Source organism: Engraulis encrasicolus, chromosome 6 (assembly GCF_034702125.1).
Source record: "Engraulis encrasicolus isolate BLACKSEA-1 chromosome 6, IST_EnEncr_1.0, whole genome shotgun sequence".
Classification (NCBI taxonomy): domain Eukaryota; kingdom Metazoa; phylum Chordata; class Actinopteri; order Clupeiformes; family Engraulidae; genus Engraulis; species Engraulis encrasicolus.
Window position 1 is genome coordinate 47,151,652 of NC_085862.1, and position 18,528 is coordinate 47,170,179.

Below are 18,528 nucleotides of genomic sequence, written 5' to 3' on the forward strand. Positions count from 1 at the left end.
CTCTCTCTCTCTCTCTCTCTCTCTCTCTCTCTCTCTCTCTCTCTCTCTCTCTCTCTCTCGCTTTTATCCATCTTGTGTACTCTCTGCCTTACATTCTGTATGTATGCCTATGGGAGAGAGAGACGTAGAAAGAGAGAGGGAGAGAGGGGGGGGTCTAATGAAGGCTGTGATTGAGAGGGCCTTGGAGTATGGAGAGGCCAGGGTAGGGGGCTTAAGTGCTCTGGAAGAGGGCTCTTAAATTGCCATGATGATAATGCCTCTCGTCCAGACGCAGATGCCTCCTGTGCTTTGGTGTGTGTGTTTGGGGGGGGACTGCACTGCACTGCACTGCACATATAGAAACAAACTCCCTCTCTCTACCCCTCTCTCTCCTCACTCTTTCCTTCTCTCACAAGTGCTCTCTCTCTCTCTCTTGCTCTCTCTCTCTTGCTCTCTTTCTCGCTCCCTCACACACACACACACACACACACACACACACACACACACGTACACACACACACAGTTTCATTCCTCCCTTGACCTCCCTCTCTTCCCTCCAATTCTGTCCCTCTTCTGAGGTTGTAAATCATTTGATGAGCATTCTGTTTAGTTCAACATTCAAAGGACAAAAGAACATTTTGCATATCTATATGACACATTAGATTAACCTGGTAATGTCAATTAATTGTATTTAATACCAATTAATTGCAAATCTCAACTGTTAATTAAGTTTTCTTGTGTGAATGCATCCATTCATGTGGGTTTGTCCCTTATATTTAGCCAATTAACCGGAGCCAATTTTTATGTTGTTTTTCGTTCTGTTCATCACGTCACTCTGAATCTTCTTGTAGGCTACTGTTTCTTGAAAGCACATCACCTCATGTGGTGTAAGGGATCAATCTAGTCAATTCATTTTCATTCCTTATTGTGATACAATTCCTGATTCGAATCAATTTTCCACAGGCCTAGGCAGACACGTCACAAATTTGATGTGTGAGGTTAAACCCTATTTGCCGAAAGCATAAATTGCGGTGTGTAAAAACTGGTGAACAAGCCCACAAAAGATTTTACACACAGGAAGGATGGAGACATTTGTAGCAATTGTAGCTTTGCACTAGCAATTTTTCTTATTGCATTTTGCATTCTTGCTTTTTGCTTATGGGTTGGAGATTATATTCTTAGAAAGGGCTACCTTTTTGTTAAAAAAAAGAAAGAAAGAAAACCTTGCTGCGGCTGCCCTGCATTTGTGTTTGTGTGCCATTATTTTCCATTTAGCTCCAATCTGTTCATTTTTTTTAACCGAGAACCCCTCATTTGCATGTTGGATCCAAATCTGTGAAGGATGGATGGGAGAAAATAAATAAATAAATGCTGAAAGGTTGCTTTTTATCTCTTCCCTTTCCAACCCCCAACCACCACCACAACCACCACCATCTCTCGCTCTCTCTCTTTCTCTCCTTCTTTCTCTCCTTCTCTGTCTCTGTCTCTGTCTCTGTCTCTGTCTCTGTCTCTGTCTCTGTCTCTGTCTCTCTCTCTCTCTCTCCCTCTCTCTCTCTCTCCCCGTATCTCTCTGTCTATCCTTCCCTTGCTCTCTCTATTTATTTGATGTGGAATTCAAAAGAGCGCTGCCAATGCATTTTTTATCCGGCACATTTGCTTTAGAGCTCCTATGCAAAGTGTGCTGAAGGAGAATTGTAATGAGTGCCAGCCTGATGGGAATTTGATGTCTGAAGTTCAAAGCGCTCCTCACATCAGAGCAGCCGTCAATCAGGGGAAACGGGCTGAGGCTGAGGCTGGCCGGCCTCGTGGTTGCTGCAATTGGCAAGGGAGGGGTGTGTGCCTGTGTATGCGCGTGTGTGTATTAACACATGTGCATGTGTGTGTGTGTGTGTGTGTGGGGGGGGGGGGGGGGTGTGAGATGCTTGTATGTAACTAAATGCCTTTTCTAAAAGATGATGTGGGTTGGTTATGTTGTTTCATGGTGTGTGTGCATGCATGTGTGTGCATGTGTGTATGTACTACAAAGCAAGGAAAAATCTTTGAAATATGGGTGTTGGTGATTATTTTTTGCACAGTGACGACAGTCGACGAAAGATGTCATAGTTTGGAATTGTTGCAATGTAATGATGCACAGGCTTTTGGAGAAAATACCCCAGTTATCTTCATTTTTTACACCCAATTATGCCCTATCTACCTGCTTTTGAGACCATTTGGTGGCAGCTGCAATGTTCTTGTAGCTTGTTCTTGATATCAGAGTGCTAAATGTCTGTACCAATGTAGCTAAAATCACTAGTTTAGGAGAGGGTAGCAGAAGCAGAGGGTAATGAGGAAGTACAAGGGGTGGGATGGGGGAGGGGGAACGTAAAATGTGCCAGAATGCAGCCAATAAGATTGAGCTTTCTTCCCCAACCAAACCCTTCCATGGATACAGTGGCATTCTTCAAAGGCGTAGTAGAAATTGAAGTACAATAGTTGACAATACCTGAATATGAGATAAAATGGTTGGAAAAGCTACACCAACTTTTACCAAAGTGAGAACACGAGTGAGCAGCCCTGGGAGAAGTTGTAGAGAATTTCTATGTATAACACTCACTATTTAACCACCCTTTATAGATGAACGAGGATAGGTGGATTTGATAGAGGGACTTAGGGAGAGGGTTTGATGTGCTGCAGATGGAGGGAGGGAGAGATTGCACATAGATTGTTGGAGGAAGAGAGTGGGGATCAAAGCTAGTGTGTTGGCGCAGGATGCCCCTGGAGAGCATCTTTCGATCAGCCTGGAAACTGTGCTGCTCTCTGATGAGGTCTTATGGAGTAACACACACACACACACACACACACACACACACACACACACACACACACACACACACACACACACACACACACACACACACACACACACACACACACACACACACACACACACTTTCTTTTTCTTTCTTTCTTCATCTCTCTCTCTCTCTCTCTCTCTCTCTCTCTCGCTCTCTCTCTCTCTCACTCACTCTCTCTCATGCACACACACACACACACACACACACACACACACACACACACACACACACACACACACACACACACACACACACACACACACACACACACACACACACACACACACACACACACACACACACACACACACTGATTCATGAACGCATGTCATGCAGGTGTTTTTTTCACTAAGTCACTGACACATATTCCCTCCTCCCTATTTTTCCTGGTAGGCATGCTTATGTCCCTATGGTTTCCAGTACCCCTCTCCCCTCTCTGCTTTAGTGTGCCAGTCACACTAACACACAGGCGCTGCTAGCAGTTAATACAGTAGCTATTCATATCCTAATCCTATACCACACACACACACACACACACACACACACACACACACACACACACACACACACACACACACACACACACACACACACACACACACACACACACACACGCATACACATACACATACACATACACATACACATACACATACACATACACATACACATACACATACACATACACATACACACACACACACACACACACACACACACACACACAGACACACAGACACACACACATCCCCCTCTCCACCCCACATCATCAGTGCTCCATATCACCTGTCTAGAATGATTGGCATCTGGCTCTCGGGCTGTGTCAGTAATTATGGATGTGTGCTTATCAATGTTGTTCTAAGGCTGTATGAAGAACATGGCAGTGTAGCCTCCTCTGCTCTGGCAGGCATCGCCGCATGTATCTGACAGCTACTGCATCAGTCATGAGAGAGGGAAAGATGAAGGCCTCTCTGAATCAGGCACTGTCATGCTAGGCTGTTTCATGAATGTCTGTCTTGGTTTGGTATTTTATGAGAAATAGATAAAATAGATAATTAAGTGCAAAATAAATGGATGGATAGGTAGCAAATTGATCATTACCGTACTCAGAGGGGTATCTGCACAAAATGTGTTGAGGTGTAAAGGAATAAAAAGGGAACTTTCAAGATTTATTCACATACTTCACGTGTAGCAAGATGAAGTACGCATCTGCACTTTCAGTATATGACAGTTTCTTGCATGTTGTGTTAACTCAAAAACATAAATGCTACCTACTGAATTGAACATTTCCATAGACTTTGAACACCTTTGTGGGCTTCAAATATGGATACTGCACTTGAATCGGCCCTTGAAAGGATCTGTATTTTTTTACTAGAGCGTACTGCTTTAGTCCTTTATAAATCCTTTATTTTGTGATGAGGTCTTGCCCTGATTTTTTAGGGTGTGTGCCAGATAATAGATATCGATTACATAGCACAGTGAGATTACTGTAGGAGATGTTATTGCAGAGCTGAAACCTCTTTAAGATGTTTAACTTGTTTCTGATAACTCTTGTGTATCTGTCTGTCTCTTACAGCTTTGATGGCAATTTCAATACGAATGTCTCCAAGACCATTTGTTGCGACCGGCTATCGCCAACAGTCAGCAGCCGGGCATTCAATCCAGGAAGAGACCTCAATTCAGGTAGTGTATTGTTTTGTCAATTTCATTTGGACACATTTTTTAATAGACCAGTAAAACAATAGAAATGTGACGGAGGTAACAAAAGTGCTAAATTTCATCTGTTGTCCTAAGGTAGGTGTTACAAAAGTATAGGCGTGTGGTTATATACTCACGAAGACACACACACACACACACACACACACACACACACACACACACACACACACACACACACACACACACACACACACACACACACACACACACACACACACACACACACACACACACACACACCATGAGCTTGAGCTAGAGAGAGAGTGCCACTATCTCTTTGCTTTACGTTGCCATAGTAACCGATTTCAAAGAGAGGGTTCAATCGCATGACATCACATTGTTGTAGCATTAAAGGAAGATTCTTTCTTTTGAACTGGATGTGGGGGAAAAAAAAATGTGAGTAGGGGAACAAGGTCTGGGAGATGCATTAGGTCTCCCAGTTGCCTTTGTGCCTGTCTCCCTGGCATTCAGTCTCTGTCATCCACCCCCCCTCTCTCCTTCCTTCCTTCCTTCCTTCCTTGCAGTGTCTCTCCCTCCTCTCTCTCCTACCTCCCTTTCTCTTCTCTTTCATGTGTTTGATTTAAGAACAGTGTTTTGTGCACTTAAAAGCTGCACTGCACTGCGCCGGCTGCATGACTTCCTCTGTCCTCGATCCTCCCTTGCCCTCGCCTTGGCTAGCTATCCTGCCCCTGTCCTACTCCCGTCAGGAAGTGCATGTTTGGGAAACCAAATAGAGACTTGATACTGGCATCTAACTGAAAGACGGCAGATTGTCGGGAAATGTGTCATCAATCCATTTTGAAATATGTGTACATTTGAAATATGAAATATGTGACACTTTTATCCAGAGCGACTTACATTTACTATTTCTCAGGGTATTGGTTACAGTCCAAAGTGTGTGGGGTTAGGTGCCTTGCTCAAGGGCACGTAAGCCATGGATGTAGGTGTAGAGAGAGGTCAGGTGGGATTCGAACCTACAACCCCCAGATTGAAAGACCAAGTCCTTAACCGTTAGGCCAGGGCTGCCCCATGTATATGATGGTACATGTAAGCTCTCCCGTCATTCCCCAACCCACCCCCTTTTCCTGCTTTTTGGTGAATAGATCCACCTCAACTTTCACTGTCATTCCTATATAGCAGAATATGGGCACACATTTGAACCACTATGTTGGCAGCGAGTGCTTGTGAAATCTAAAGTAGAAATAAAGTATTAAATGTGTGTATTCAATTTCAGTCCATTTTATTTTTAAGAAATATAGAGTTCAGCTTGTAGTTGGGTCATCTATAGAAGTTTACTGACCGTGGAGAGGAAAGGTTCGTTTCTCACTGGATTTGTCATCTATAAAGGTTAAATAAAAAAATGAGCCGGTTGAAAACGACTGTTCTAGATGGCAGCCATCTTGAATTTCACGGTCAAAACAAAGTTGTATTATCAAAATGATGTCAGATTTGGAATCCTCATGGTTGACTTGTATGAAAAAGTGTCTTCATACATGATTCTATGTCATTCAGATCAAAAGTTATTTTTTAGAGCAGACGCCATTTTGAATTTGCCTCTCTATCAAAAACTGCCGGGATTTTTGGGAGGGACATGGGGGCTAAATCTTTTCTAAAGGGTCAAATCAATCATCAAAACATCCTTGCCAGAGGATGGTCACGGAACCTCACATTATGACCCGACTAATCAGCAGTTTAATTCTCATCAACCACAAACCTTGATCTTTTTTACCTTTCAGGTGACTTCTGCATAGCCTACTTGTAATTTTACTGTCCATAACTGAACTCACTATGGGCAGACCTTTCATTTGAGCCTAATATTAAGGATCTCTGACGATTTTGAAAAATTGACATTTAAAGAGCCAAAAGTGGCAGCCATCTTGAATTTGAAGGTCAAAAATAGGTCAAATCAATAAATCTACATAATTTGTGAATTTCTTGACCCAAATAGTCTCAGAAACCATGTATTATGCAGCACTGTGGGCAAAACCATTAAAAAGTAAATTTCCAGCTTGGCTGGCAGCAGCCATTTTGGATATAGGGCTCTACAAAAATTTCCCCACATTTTTGCGAGGGCACCCCGGCTCATTTTTTTATTTAACCTTTATAGATGACAAATCCATTGAGAAACGAACCTTTCCTCTCCACAGTCACAGAACTTCTATAGATGACCCAACTATTGGCAAATTTGTCCCAGATTTTGGTTTTGGAACACTGTGAATTTAACTTTGATACCCCTGCTTTAGACAGTCACTGTCACTAGCCAGGCGATTTTAAAGCCACCCTTTATCTGATCCCTCTCCCCTGTCAGTGCAGTCTGGTCCATGCTGCTAGCTAGTTTATCTCTTGGTTCCATTGATCACAGGCCGTGCTCTTTACCCTTTAAAGGTACACTGTGCAGGAAATGGTCAAAAAAGGTACTGCAGCTATGCTGCTCATTGAAACTGGGATGTCTATTGCAAAATTTGATCTTTACATGAAAGCTTACTAAGTAATAAACAAATATTTTCTGGTATGGTCCAAGTAGAGTCATTTTTGCAGCTAAAAATGGCTATTTTTGGAAATTCAAAATGGCGGACCATGGAAAAGATACCCCTTTTCATGTATGAAAAGTGTAAATTTTCCAGTCATAATGAATACTTAGAATTTGATGGTGGTGCTAAGTATTCATGAAAAAGGTAACATTAGTGAATGGGCAGAATGAATTCTGGAAATATACAACTAAAAATCTCACACAGTGTCCCTTTAAAAAAAATCTGGGCCACAACAATGCACAAATATTTAGTTTTTAATTTTATGTGCAGTGTTGTGTGTATTTTGTAGTATGCTTCTGAAACTGCACTGCAGTACTTGTCTGCACAGCATGTGTATGTAAGCCATACACAGTATGCCACGCATGCACACACACACACGCTACACTCACTCGCACGCTACACACACACACTACTCACACACTACTCACACACTACTCACACACGCTGCACATACACACACACACACACACACACACACACACACAAACACACAACACACAGCACACAGCACACAGCACACAGCACACAACACAGACACACGCGCACACACGCTACACACACACACGCTACACACACACACGCCACACACACACTTGCGATAGTTGCCACAGACACACAGACACACAGACACACAGACACACAGACACACACACAGACACACAGACACACAGACACACACAGACACACACAGACACACACAGACACACACAGACACACACAGACACACACAGACACACACAGACACACACAGACACACACAGACACACACACACCCGTTCATGAAACGATATTCAAACACACAGCAGTCCGCAGTGCCGCTAAGGTGCTTGGCTCAAACAGCGTCATTTGAGAATGTGTACGGCGGACTGGAGGAGTGTACATTTCTGTATCTGTTTATGAAATAAAAGTCCTTGGCAAACACGCCAAGAGGTGTCATGGGGGCCCCCTGTAAGCGATGGGGTGTCAGTGACATGTCTGGTGTCCTCTAGTAAAGTGTTAGTGTGAATGCCGTGGTGGTGTCAGCCATGTTTTTGCAGTCTGGGGGCAAGCAAAAAAGGGGCCCCCCAGCCCTGCTCATTTCTCCTCCAACACCAGTTTACACAAATAGATCATTACACTCTTGACAGACAGACAAACACACACACATGCACAGACGTACTTAAGTTACGTATGCATGTATGCACATATGCAAGCACACGTGAGCACACACACACACACACGCACGCACGCACGCACACGCGCGCACGCGCACACACACTTACACACACACACACACACACACACACACACACACACACACACACACACACACACACACACACACACACACACACACACACACACACACACACACACATCCTTAAAGACACGTACTCACATGCTTACACTTTCACATTTACACACAGACGCACACACACAAACACACACGCACACGCACACACACACGTATACTTCGACACATACTCACATGCGTACACTTGCCCATTTACACACACACACACACACACACACACACACACACACACACACACACACACACACACACACACACACACACACACACACACACACACACACACACACACACACACACACACACACACTCAGAGGTACTAGTCTGAGGAGCGTAGATTAGCATGATTTGTCTTCATCCCTAAGCTTTATTTTTCCCCCGCAAGTCATCCAGGGTTTGAGTTTCCTGCGGCTCCATTAGTCATCCTACACACTGGCCTGCAGTCCACACAGCCACATCTGTCTAGCGCTAGTCTAAACAATCAGGCAGGCCAGCCCAGGGAGGATAGCGGATAGCATGTGTAGTGTGGAGTGGGTTTAGGGTGTGTGTGTGTGTGTGTGTGTGTGTGTGTGTGTGTGTGTGTGTGCGTGTGCGTGTGCGTGTGCGTGTGCGTGTGTGTGTAGGTGTGTGTGTAGGTGTGTGTGTGTGTGTAAGGTGTGTGTGTGTGTGTGTAGGTGTGTGTAGGTGTGTGTATGTAAGGTGTGTGTGTGTAGGTTTGTGTGTTTGTAAGTGCATAGTGTGTAGGTGTTTGTGTGTTTGAGTGCAGAGTGCGTGTTTGTGTGGTGCATGCGGTGTGGTGCGTGAGTGTGTGTGTGTGTGTAGTGTGTGTGTGTGTATGTAGTGTATGTGTGTATGTAGATGTGTAGCTGTGTGTTGGTGTAGCTGTGTGTTGGTGTAGCTGTGTGTGTGTGTAGCTGTGTGTGTGTGTAGCTGGGTGTGTAGGCTATGTGCGTGTGTGTGCGTGTGTAGGGCGTGTGTGGTTTGTGTAATGTTTGTGTAATGTTTGTGTGTAGTGTGTGTGTAGGGTGTGTGTGTGTGTGTGTTTAGTGTTTGTGTAGTGTTTAGTGTGTGTGTGCAGTGCGTGAGTGCAGTGTGTGTGTGCATGCACATAAGCGTCGGTGCATGCATGTTTGTGTGGTGCGTGTGTGTGTCTGTGCATGTGCGCCATGCGTGTGCGTCAGTGTTGATGTGATGTGGCTGCATCTGTGTGTCTCTGTGTGCTTGAGTGTGTGTACACGTTTGTGTGTGTACGTATGTATTTTTGTGAATGTGTATGAGTTGGGAGGCCATGTAGGCTACGCGTGTGTGATTGAGGACAGCAAAATGTGGCAGAGTTGGTTTGTTTGTATGTTCTTGCATATGTGTGCGTATTTGTTTGTGTAAGTGGCTGGTTGTGTATAGGTTATGTGATTGGGACCATCATAAAGAACGTGTCCATACTTGATGCCTGGAGAGGGGGAGGGAGAGGGGGAGGGGGAGAGGGAGAGGGAGAGAGATTTTTTTGAAGGTACTGTGGAGATGGAAAATCCTCAGGGGTTGTTTTGTGTTTGTTTACTTTTGCACTGCAAAGCAATCATCTGGAATCCTGTCATTTCTCTCAGCAGTTTACTGCTCTCTCTCTCTCTCTCTCTCTCACTCACTCACTCACTCACTCACTCACTCACTCACTCACTCACTCACTCACTCACTCACTCACTCACTCACTCACTCACTCACACACACACACACACACACACACACACACACACACACACACACACACTCACACTCACACTCACACTCACACTCACACTCACACTCACACTCACACTCACACTCTCTCAAACTCACCCTCACGGTTCCCCTCTATGGCCCTTGCTCTCTACGGCTCCTGCTCCTCTTCTGCCCTCTGTTTATTTCGTCTAATAGTGCAGCAATTACCTCAAACAATCTTTCACTTGGTGATACAAGCATCAAATTTGGTTCAGAGGTGCTTCAGACCCTACCCTTTCAGAAAAGGTCGCTATCCAGGTGAAAAAACAAAATGGCGGCCATTTTCCAAGATGGCCGCCAATTGAACTGCTTTTAAATGGCTTTTATGTATATTTTGATTGACTGATCATATTTTGAATGTCTATGTATGGAAATATATTATGTTGAGCATGGAAAATTCAATGATACACAAAAAAAAATATTGTCAATTATAGTATTTTCATAATTACATGTAAATAAACTAACACTCACTGAATGATTCTAAATATTACAAAAACAGAAGTAGGCCTATAATGATTACATGTTTGTTGTTTGGGTAGGAAAACTCTCTGATACACATGATGTTGGATTAGTTATTTTTAGTCCTCACATTTGCAGGAACATAACTGTGTACAGTTAAGGCTAAAGCAATAGCATTTGCATCTTCCTCGGCAGTCAGTCTTGCATCCACATTTTGTCAGTTGCTGGCAACTCTCCGCAATTGTAGGAAGCTTTGACCAGAGAACTTTCCAGGCCTCGCCATCTTTTTGCCACCCTCAGTTGGCAGGGCTTTCAATTTGCATTTTGCACACAGTATCCCGGTCCCATATACAGGCAGTTTGGCAGCGGACCGTTTAACATGATGGACAAGGGATGCACTTGTCGGTGGAATGGCATCATAGGATCTTTGTTTCCGAGCAAACAAGTCCAGTCTTCAACCTTGTCTGTTGTGCTGTTCTTGTCATAAATATTGATGACAAACCTCTCAAGAAGGTTCAGGTCAGTATCTTCAGTATACTTCTGGGTATGAACTGAGGTTTTTGAAGACATGAGTCACTTCAGGGCAGACGTCCCATGTTTGCCATGCTGTTTTCTTGCCTTTTCTATGGAAAGCTGATACAACATCACAGCCAGTGAAACAATGGAAGGACAAGGACATCATGCTTTTGGATTTCTCTGGCCCAAGATTCAACATCATGTCATGAATTGGCAGCCACCTGATGGAATGACCATGGCCAAATTCGATCCACATCATCTCTAATCCTGCATCCTGGAGAATTGCAAAATTGCTGACTGCAACACTGCAATACCACCTCCTTCACCCAATCTTTATATATCTAACCTGATAGGCAGCAGGCTGAGCTCTTGAAATTGTGGTATGTTTGTGGCTAGCAAGAGCAACTCCTCTTTTGTATCTTTCTGACAGAGGCAGCACTTCTTCCAGTCTGTTTTAGTAGTCAAGTCAAGTCGGTTTTATTGTCAATTTCTTTACATGCACTGGCCATACAAAGAATTGAAATTACTTTTCTTACTTTCCCATGCAGACATAGACATAGACACTTTAGGTGTGGACTTAGGCAATTAGACATAGACAGTATACATGCATTACACCTAGAGTACCTATACAATATCCTTACAGACACATAAAGTGGAAAACTGGGCAACAACAGACATACATAGAACATGTATTAAGAAGAGGTATTGTTGTGCATTTTCAGTTATGTCCTATTGTGACGATTCTGATATAGTGATAGTAGCATTGTGAAATAATAATGCATATAAAGTAAGCAATTGTAATGTGCAATATTTACAACTATAGTTGGTAGCCAGTTTTCCAGTACAGTCATTAAGTAACAGGCATGAAGGAGCAGCAACATGTGTGTGCTGTGTGTTCAACATCCTGATTGCTTGGTGTATGAAGGTCTTTGCCAGCCTGGTGGTATGGGAGCGGAGGCACCTGTACCTCTTTCCAGAGGGCAGGACACTGAACAGTTTGTGTGCAGGGTGACTTATGTCCTTGGTGATCATCAGTGCTTTTCGGGTGGGGCGGGTGGTGTAAATGTCCTACAGGGAGGGAGTGGCGCTCCAATGATCTTCTACGCTGTGTTCACAATGCGCTGGAGTGTCTTCCTGTTTTGCTCTGTGCAACCTCCTCCCCACACTGTGTCACACAGCTGATCAGGATGCTCTTGATGGTTCCTCTGTGGAATGCTGTCATGATGGAGGGTGTAGCACTTGCCTTCTTCAGTTTGCACAAAAAGTAGAGGCGCTGTTGGGCCTTCTTCGCCAGTGATGATGTGTTTGTGGTCCAAGAGAGGTCGTCGCTGATGTGCACTCCAAGGAATTTTGTGCTGCTCACTCTCTCCACAACATCATTGTCGATGGTCAGTGGTAGCAGTTGTTTTTGGCCCCTCTGAAAGTTGACAACAATCTCCTTGGTCTTGTTGACATTCAGCAGGAGGTTGTTGTCCTTACACCATCTGGCCAGCAAGTCTACTTCTTCTCTGTAGTGAGTCTCATCACCCTTAGTGATGAGGCCCACCAGTGTTGTATCGTACGCAAACTTCATCAGATGGTTAGTGCTGTGGGTCGTTGTGCAGTCATGTGTCAGCAGCGTGAACAGCAGGGGGATGAGCACACGACCTTGCGGGGCCCCCGTGCTCAGGGTCAGGGTGATTGAGGTATTGTTCCCGACACGTACTGCAGCTCAATGGATTTTTAGCAGACATCTTGTGTAATACGGTTAAAGGCCGAGGGTCTATCCTTTTACCACCCAACCATTCAAATTATCAAAGCACATTGAGATATGGGACACAACAAGGTTAAGTCATCTCCTGCCCTAGCCGGGCTCCGCCCTATTGGTGACGCAACGCCTTCGGCTCAGATATACACATTAGGGCCAGGAGCTTGCTCTTTCTCGCTACAGCGGGATCTCTACCCACTTTGTCTGGAACCAATCAACTGTGCATTTCCAACAGTCCTGGGTAGAGATGTGTTCAAGGCAGTGACGTGGTTGAAGCAGAGACTTTCTATTGGGCTAAGAAATGTTTGGTTTAAACTTCGGCACAGCCCTCAACCAGTAGCAAGTCGAGGGAGGCGGGTTAACCAGGCCATGGAAACAAAGTTCGTCCTGTATGGAAACGCTAATCGTTATAGTCCTGGTCAGACCAGAATTGCGGTATGTGATCTGAAGTCTATGAAAATCAGGCAACTTCTGCCCTACACCCAGCCCGATCGTTCATCCAGTGTCATTTAAGTCCTGTGCAATCTGTACACTATCCGGGTAACTGAAGCCCCGTTACCCTTGGCTCGGCTCTCCCGCGCTGGCACATCCTGTCAATTCAGGTGCGTCTATCTAACTAAATTTCTAACTACACTAACTACATTTCTAATTAAGCTATATACAGGGTCTTATTGGATAGCATATGGGAGACTATAAATACTAGCAATACAACTTAACTGAGTATACTAAAGAGTTAGTAAACTACAACTACAGCTATTGTACCACAAGCCGACACTGAACCCCATGCTGAGTCTCACAGTAGTGATGTCACCACTGTGCCCTGGTTGTGCTATAACATCACTCTAATACAGAATGTAAACAAAATTGTTTTTACAACATTGTATTCCAACAGTGATGGCAAGGTTAGTATGCATTATTGAATACCTGCTATCGGACAGCTGTATGTCATAAATGTGCATTTTCAGTCACGTAAGGGCTGCCATTTTGAAAAGTGGTGGCCATTTTGTGATGAAATAATGATACCAAAAATACTGGATAAGAGAAAGATAACGCAAAACACGCCCACTCAATGCAAAAGCGTGTGCTCAAGTTGGGTCTCCTAAGGGGGCGTTGTCCCCTCCTTCTTCTTCTCTTTTTGAGGTGTTTGCACAAGACGTGCGCTACCGCCATCTACAGCGCTAAGGGGACTTCATTTATTCTCAACCTCAGGACTCCGAAGGTCTCCTAACCGAAGGTCTCCTAAAGGGGCGTTCACCTGACATAAAGTGGATACCGGAAAAGAAACAAAATGACGCTTCTTGTTAGATCCACCTTCTTTGATACACTATGAATTTGTCCTGGTCAGAATGCATACATTTTAATATTTCCATCACTCAGATATCTATATTACTTGCCATTCTAAGACGAAAACAGCTTTTTTCACCTTTAATGAGGCGGCCATCTTGAAAAATGGCCGCCATCTTGTTTTTTCACCTGGATAGCGACCTTTTCTGGGAGAGTAGGCCCTGGAGCACCTGTGTACCTGATTTGGTGCTTGTATCACCAAGTGAATGATTCTAATGAAATATTGACTTAAGAAGCCCCACTATAAGTGCTTTAAGACTCTCCTGAGTGCCATGTGTAATATTATGTTACTTCTCAATTAGCACTCTTGGCCAACGCACCACTGAAGAAGACCTGAGTGAGAGCGAGTCGGAGTCGGCGAGCAAGTGAATGAAAATGAAAAACTAAATAAGATGGGACCTAAGAGAAAGGGATGGTAAAAGAGAGAGATTAGATAGAGGGAAAAAGTTGGGATGTTTGCTGGTGTCGCTTCATTCAGAGAACCCCTTCCCAACAAACCCTCCACCCCAGCCAGTCCCAACATACCCTCCACCCCAGCTAGTCCCAACATACCACATAAGAGCCCAGAAGGGAGACGAAGATTCTGAAAGGGATCGAGCAAATCAGGGGAAAAGATGGAGACCGAGAGAAAAGGGATAAGGGGGAGAGATGAAATGAGGGGAAAAGTGAAGGGAGGCTGGTGGGGATTCTTCATTCAGAGGAAAGCCCTCCACCCTCCACGCACTTTCCCTTCCAGTTAGTTCTCTGTGGTTCTGGAGTTTTCTAAACATTGGTCCTTGGATTAAGGGGTTTGGGCCTCCCAGTGTATACCGATTCCTTCAAACTGTCAGCAATCTCAGCAAGGTTCCTGTTTATGTCCACAGTGGGGATTGATAGGAGGGGGATGGCCAGGCTGCTGTGTATATGCTTGTGGGGAATTGGGGGGGAGAGTTAGGATGGGGGGAGGGCTGGAGGTCTTGAGCCTCTCTTGAGGCGCTTGGCTCTATTTCTGTCATGCTATGTCGGTCATCACTGATTCGATGCGGTCAAACCAAACAGGAGATTTGCATTCGGGGTACTGCATATTTCCGTGTTTGTCCGATTTTTGAGAGAGCGATTTTTGAGCAGACAACAGCCAAGATTAGTGAGAGGGGAAAACGGAGTACTCTAGAGAGAGGGAGAGAGAGACAGGGGGAGGTGAAGAGGAAGGTCATTGTACCTCATCGACCGAGGCCACGCTTCTTATGGCCTTCCTAGTTCAGCCATAAGTCAGTCATAAGATACACACTAACACTTGACTGCTTCCCAGAAAGTGCTGCCCTGAACTTGTGAGCTCTTGTGAGATGCGTTTAGATGATGTGTATGAGTAAGTTTACAGCTTTGCTCTAATTCTGTTATTTTGAGTAAAATGTTAAGAGTTAAGATTAGGGGTGGGCGATATGGCAAAAATGTTGTATCTCGATTTTTTTAACATGAAATTGTTTATCACGATCTTCCATCCAAAAAATAAAAACAACAAAAAACAACTTTCATATACTTGCAATTTGTAATTTGCAGTCAATAAAATGTTAACACACTGATGATACTCTCCTAAAGTATACAATTGGAATACAATAATGTAAAGAATTAAGTGAAGACAACAGCACAAGTGAGAAAACATCACTCTGATGCTGATAATAAACATCCTCACTGCAAGACAATCCTCACAGCAGATTCGAGACGATCTTGTACTCAATATTACGATTCACGATTTAATATTGTCATATCGCCCACCCCTAGTTAAGATACAGTGCTGCTCACAAGTTTGCATACCCTTGAAGAATGTTTAGTTAGCCATTAGTGTAGCCAGAAAACCTTCTGTATCATTCATGGCGATTGTTTGGCCATTGATTGTCAAACAGAGTTTTTAGTGTTTTTGAAATAATAATAGCAACAGAAACCACCAACATGAGCTTCATCATAAGTTCACATACCTTGGTGATTTGGGCTAATAACATGCCAACAACTTGAAGCAAAAATATTTTCACTGGTGATTTTTTTTTCTTGTGATTTGTTTGGGTGCAAAAATGTCAATGGGATGCTGGACTTCCAACGTAACCTTTTATTGTCTCCGTCCCAACTCTTTTGAGACGCGTTGGATCTACATATTCATGAATATCCCCCAAAACAATAATTTTGGTCAGTTTTGATGGCTGACATGTTTTCTTTGTACCGTTCTCCAACTAATGTCAGAACCAGACTTTTTGAAAATGGCAGTATTTTGTTATTATTCACAATTAACCTTGCGTCCCAACTTCTATGGAGTGGGGGTTTGTAGTTCAAGAAGAAATGTCTGTCTTTTCTGATTAGGTATTCACATGAGTACTTGGGGTACTTTCTCTTTTTCATCCAGTTGTACCATCTCCTCTAATGTTACTGTGTTAAAGGTTAAGGCATCTCATCTCTTGGTGTTTGTCCGTGTTGTGTTGTGTTGTGTTGTGTTGTGTTGTGTTGTGTTGTGTTGTGTTGTGTTGTGTTGTGTTGTGTTGTGTTGTGTTACCCAGCATCCTAACAGGAAACAGCTGGTCCCCGTGCTTGCCCTTTTCCTCTTCTGATCCTCTTGACCCCCCCGACCCCCCTCCCTTCACTTGTTTACTTGGCCCACTTGCCTTTCTAGGCTGCTCTGATGCAGCCTCGGACTTGTCTTCCAATGATATAAAAACGTTTTATGTCCTTAAAGCTTTATGTTTTTGTTACAGGGAAGCAAATCATTGATTCATTCATTGTTAGTTGATTAACCTTATTGATCGACTTACGATTATTAATTGATAAGTGACGTTTTTTCCCCCTCAAATCTCAATGCCCTCCCCCCAATTTAATAATTAAAATGTCTCTCACATGGTAACTATTTTGCTCCTAAACTAGTGCAAATATTTACAAGAATTTAGTATGTGTCTGGGATTGCCCATTCTTCCTATGTGCTTGTACATCCAATGGTAAAACGTCCAAACAGCCTCATCAGGAATGCATATGCATACATGCAGTTGAGATGGTAACTCGGTAGCAAAGTCAAACTGTTGTATTAAAATGTACTGTGGCACCACGCAGAATTGAATTTGAAAGGTGATGGAAATGTTCCTTGCACTTTTCACACCCCTCATCACACGCAACTTTGTCATGGCTGTTTTACCTGGGTTTCTCAGCAGTCGTGTTGGCGATTAATTGCAATTGATTTCATTTAATCAATTAACGTTTAATCGTGAATCATTAACCGATTAATTGTTGACCTCCCTATATTGTTATATTTGCATGTTTTGGGCACGCCAATGAAGCAAATTTGAATCTGAAATAAAGATGAATGAAATGAAGCGGAGGTAATGTTCAAGCCATACGTATACTCTCCTCAGCTCTCTTCTGAGCCTCCCCCTTTTGCGTTGAATTGTAAAGCACATGCAAGCTTTATTGCCTGCTTTTAAAGCGGAGTGGAATAAGTCTGCTATGACATATGCACGGCTGGAATGCGTGTGCGCTAATGCTCCAGCTTGTCATGTGAGACCACTGGAGTCGCTGGCACATAAATTAATCTCATAAAAGCGCTGATCTTAATCAGCCACACACACACACAGACACACAGACACACAGACACACAGACACACACACACGCACACGCACACGCACACGCACACACACACACACACGGGGGGCGGATTGGGGGCCGCTGTTCCAACGGGGGCCTCCCCATGTCAGGCCCCTCTGTCACCCCAAAGGGCCCCTGGGGGGATGCTGCTGGTGTGGGAGTGAGTAGAGTACCCGTAAAACCTGTTTGCCCCCTCAACTAGGCCCCAGCATTTGTGTCTGCATTCCCCCTCTCTCTCTCTCTCTCTCTCTCTCTCTCTCTCTCTCTCTCTCTCTCTCTCTCTCTCTGTCTCTGTCTCTGTCTCTGTCTCTGTCTCTGTCTCTCTCTCTCTCTCTCTCTCTCTCTCTCTCTCTCTCTCTCTGTGCCTGTGTGCCTGTGTGCCTGTGCCTGTGTGCAGTGAGTGTGTGTCTTAAGCTCCCCAAGCCTGTCAAACAAGGTCTGACTGCGTACTAGTATGCACACTGCACACACAGACACACAGTATGTGTGCACTTGATGCACTGATTCCTCTGCGCTCAATCTTTCTCTCTCTCAGACTTTTTCTCTCTCTCTCTCTCTCTCTCTCTCTCTCTCTCTCTCTCTCTCTCTCTCTCTCTCTCTGAATCACCCCATGAGGTCTATTCTCTCACACTCCTCTCACTTTCCCCCACGAGTGGCTTTTCCGCCCTCTGCGGTTTCAGCTTGTGCTCTGTGGCCATTGTCCTTGATTGGTTCCCATTCTCGCCCTTTCATTTGTCCTTCCGACAAGACGCACCGAG

General features: G+C 44.2%; 2 protein-coding genes across 2 annotated transcripts in view; both read left to right on the forward strand.

The window, feature by feature from the left end:
- The window catches only part of alg6 (ALG6 alpha-1,3-glucosyltransferase), a 406,699-nt gene extending 399,753 nt beyond the window's left edge, over positions 1–6,946 (forward strand). Inside the window, exon 15 of the transcript XR_010035228.1 lies at positions 6,918–6,946. The gene's annotated coding sequence lies outside the window, so the exon portion shown is untranslated. The remainder of the gene's footprint in view (positions 1–6,917) is intronic.
- cachd1 (cache domain containing 1) overlaps positions 1–18,528 on the forward strand; it is a 122,859-nt gene that overhangs the window by 53,897 nt on the left and 50,434 nt on the right. Inside the window, exon 4 of the mRNA XM_063201805.1 lies at positions 4,390–4,496. Within this exon, the coding sequence (XP_063057875.1) occupies positions 4,390–4,496 (107 nt within the window). The remainder of the gene's footprint in view (positions 1–4,389; positions 4,497–18,528) is intronic.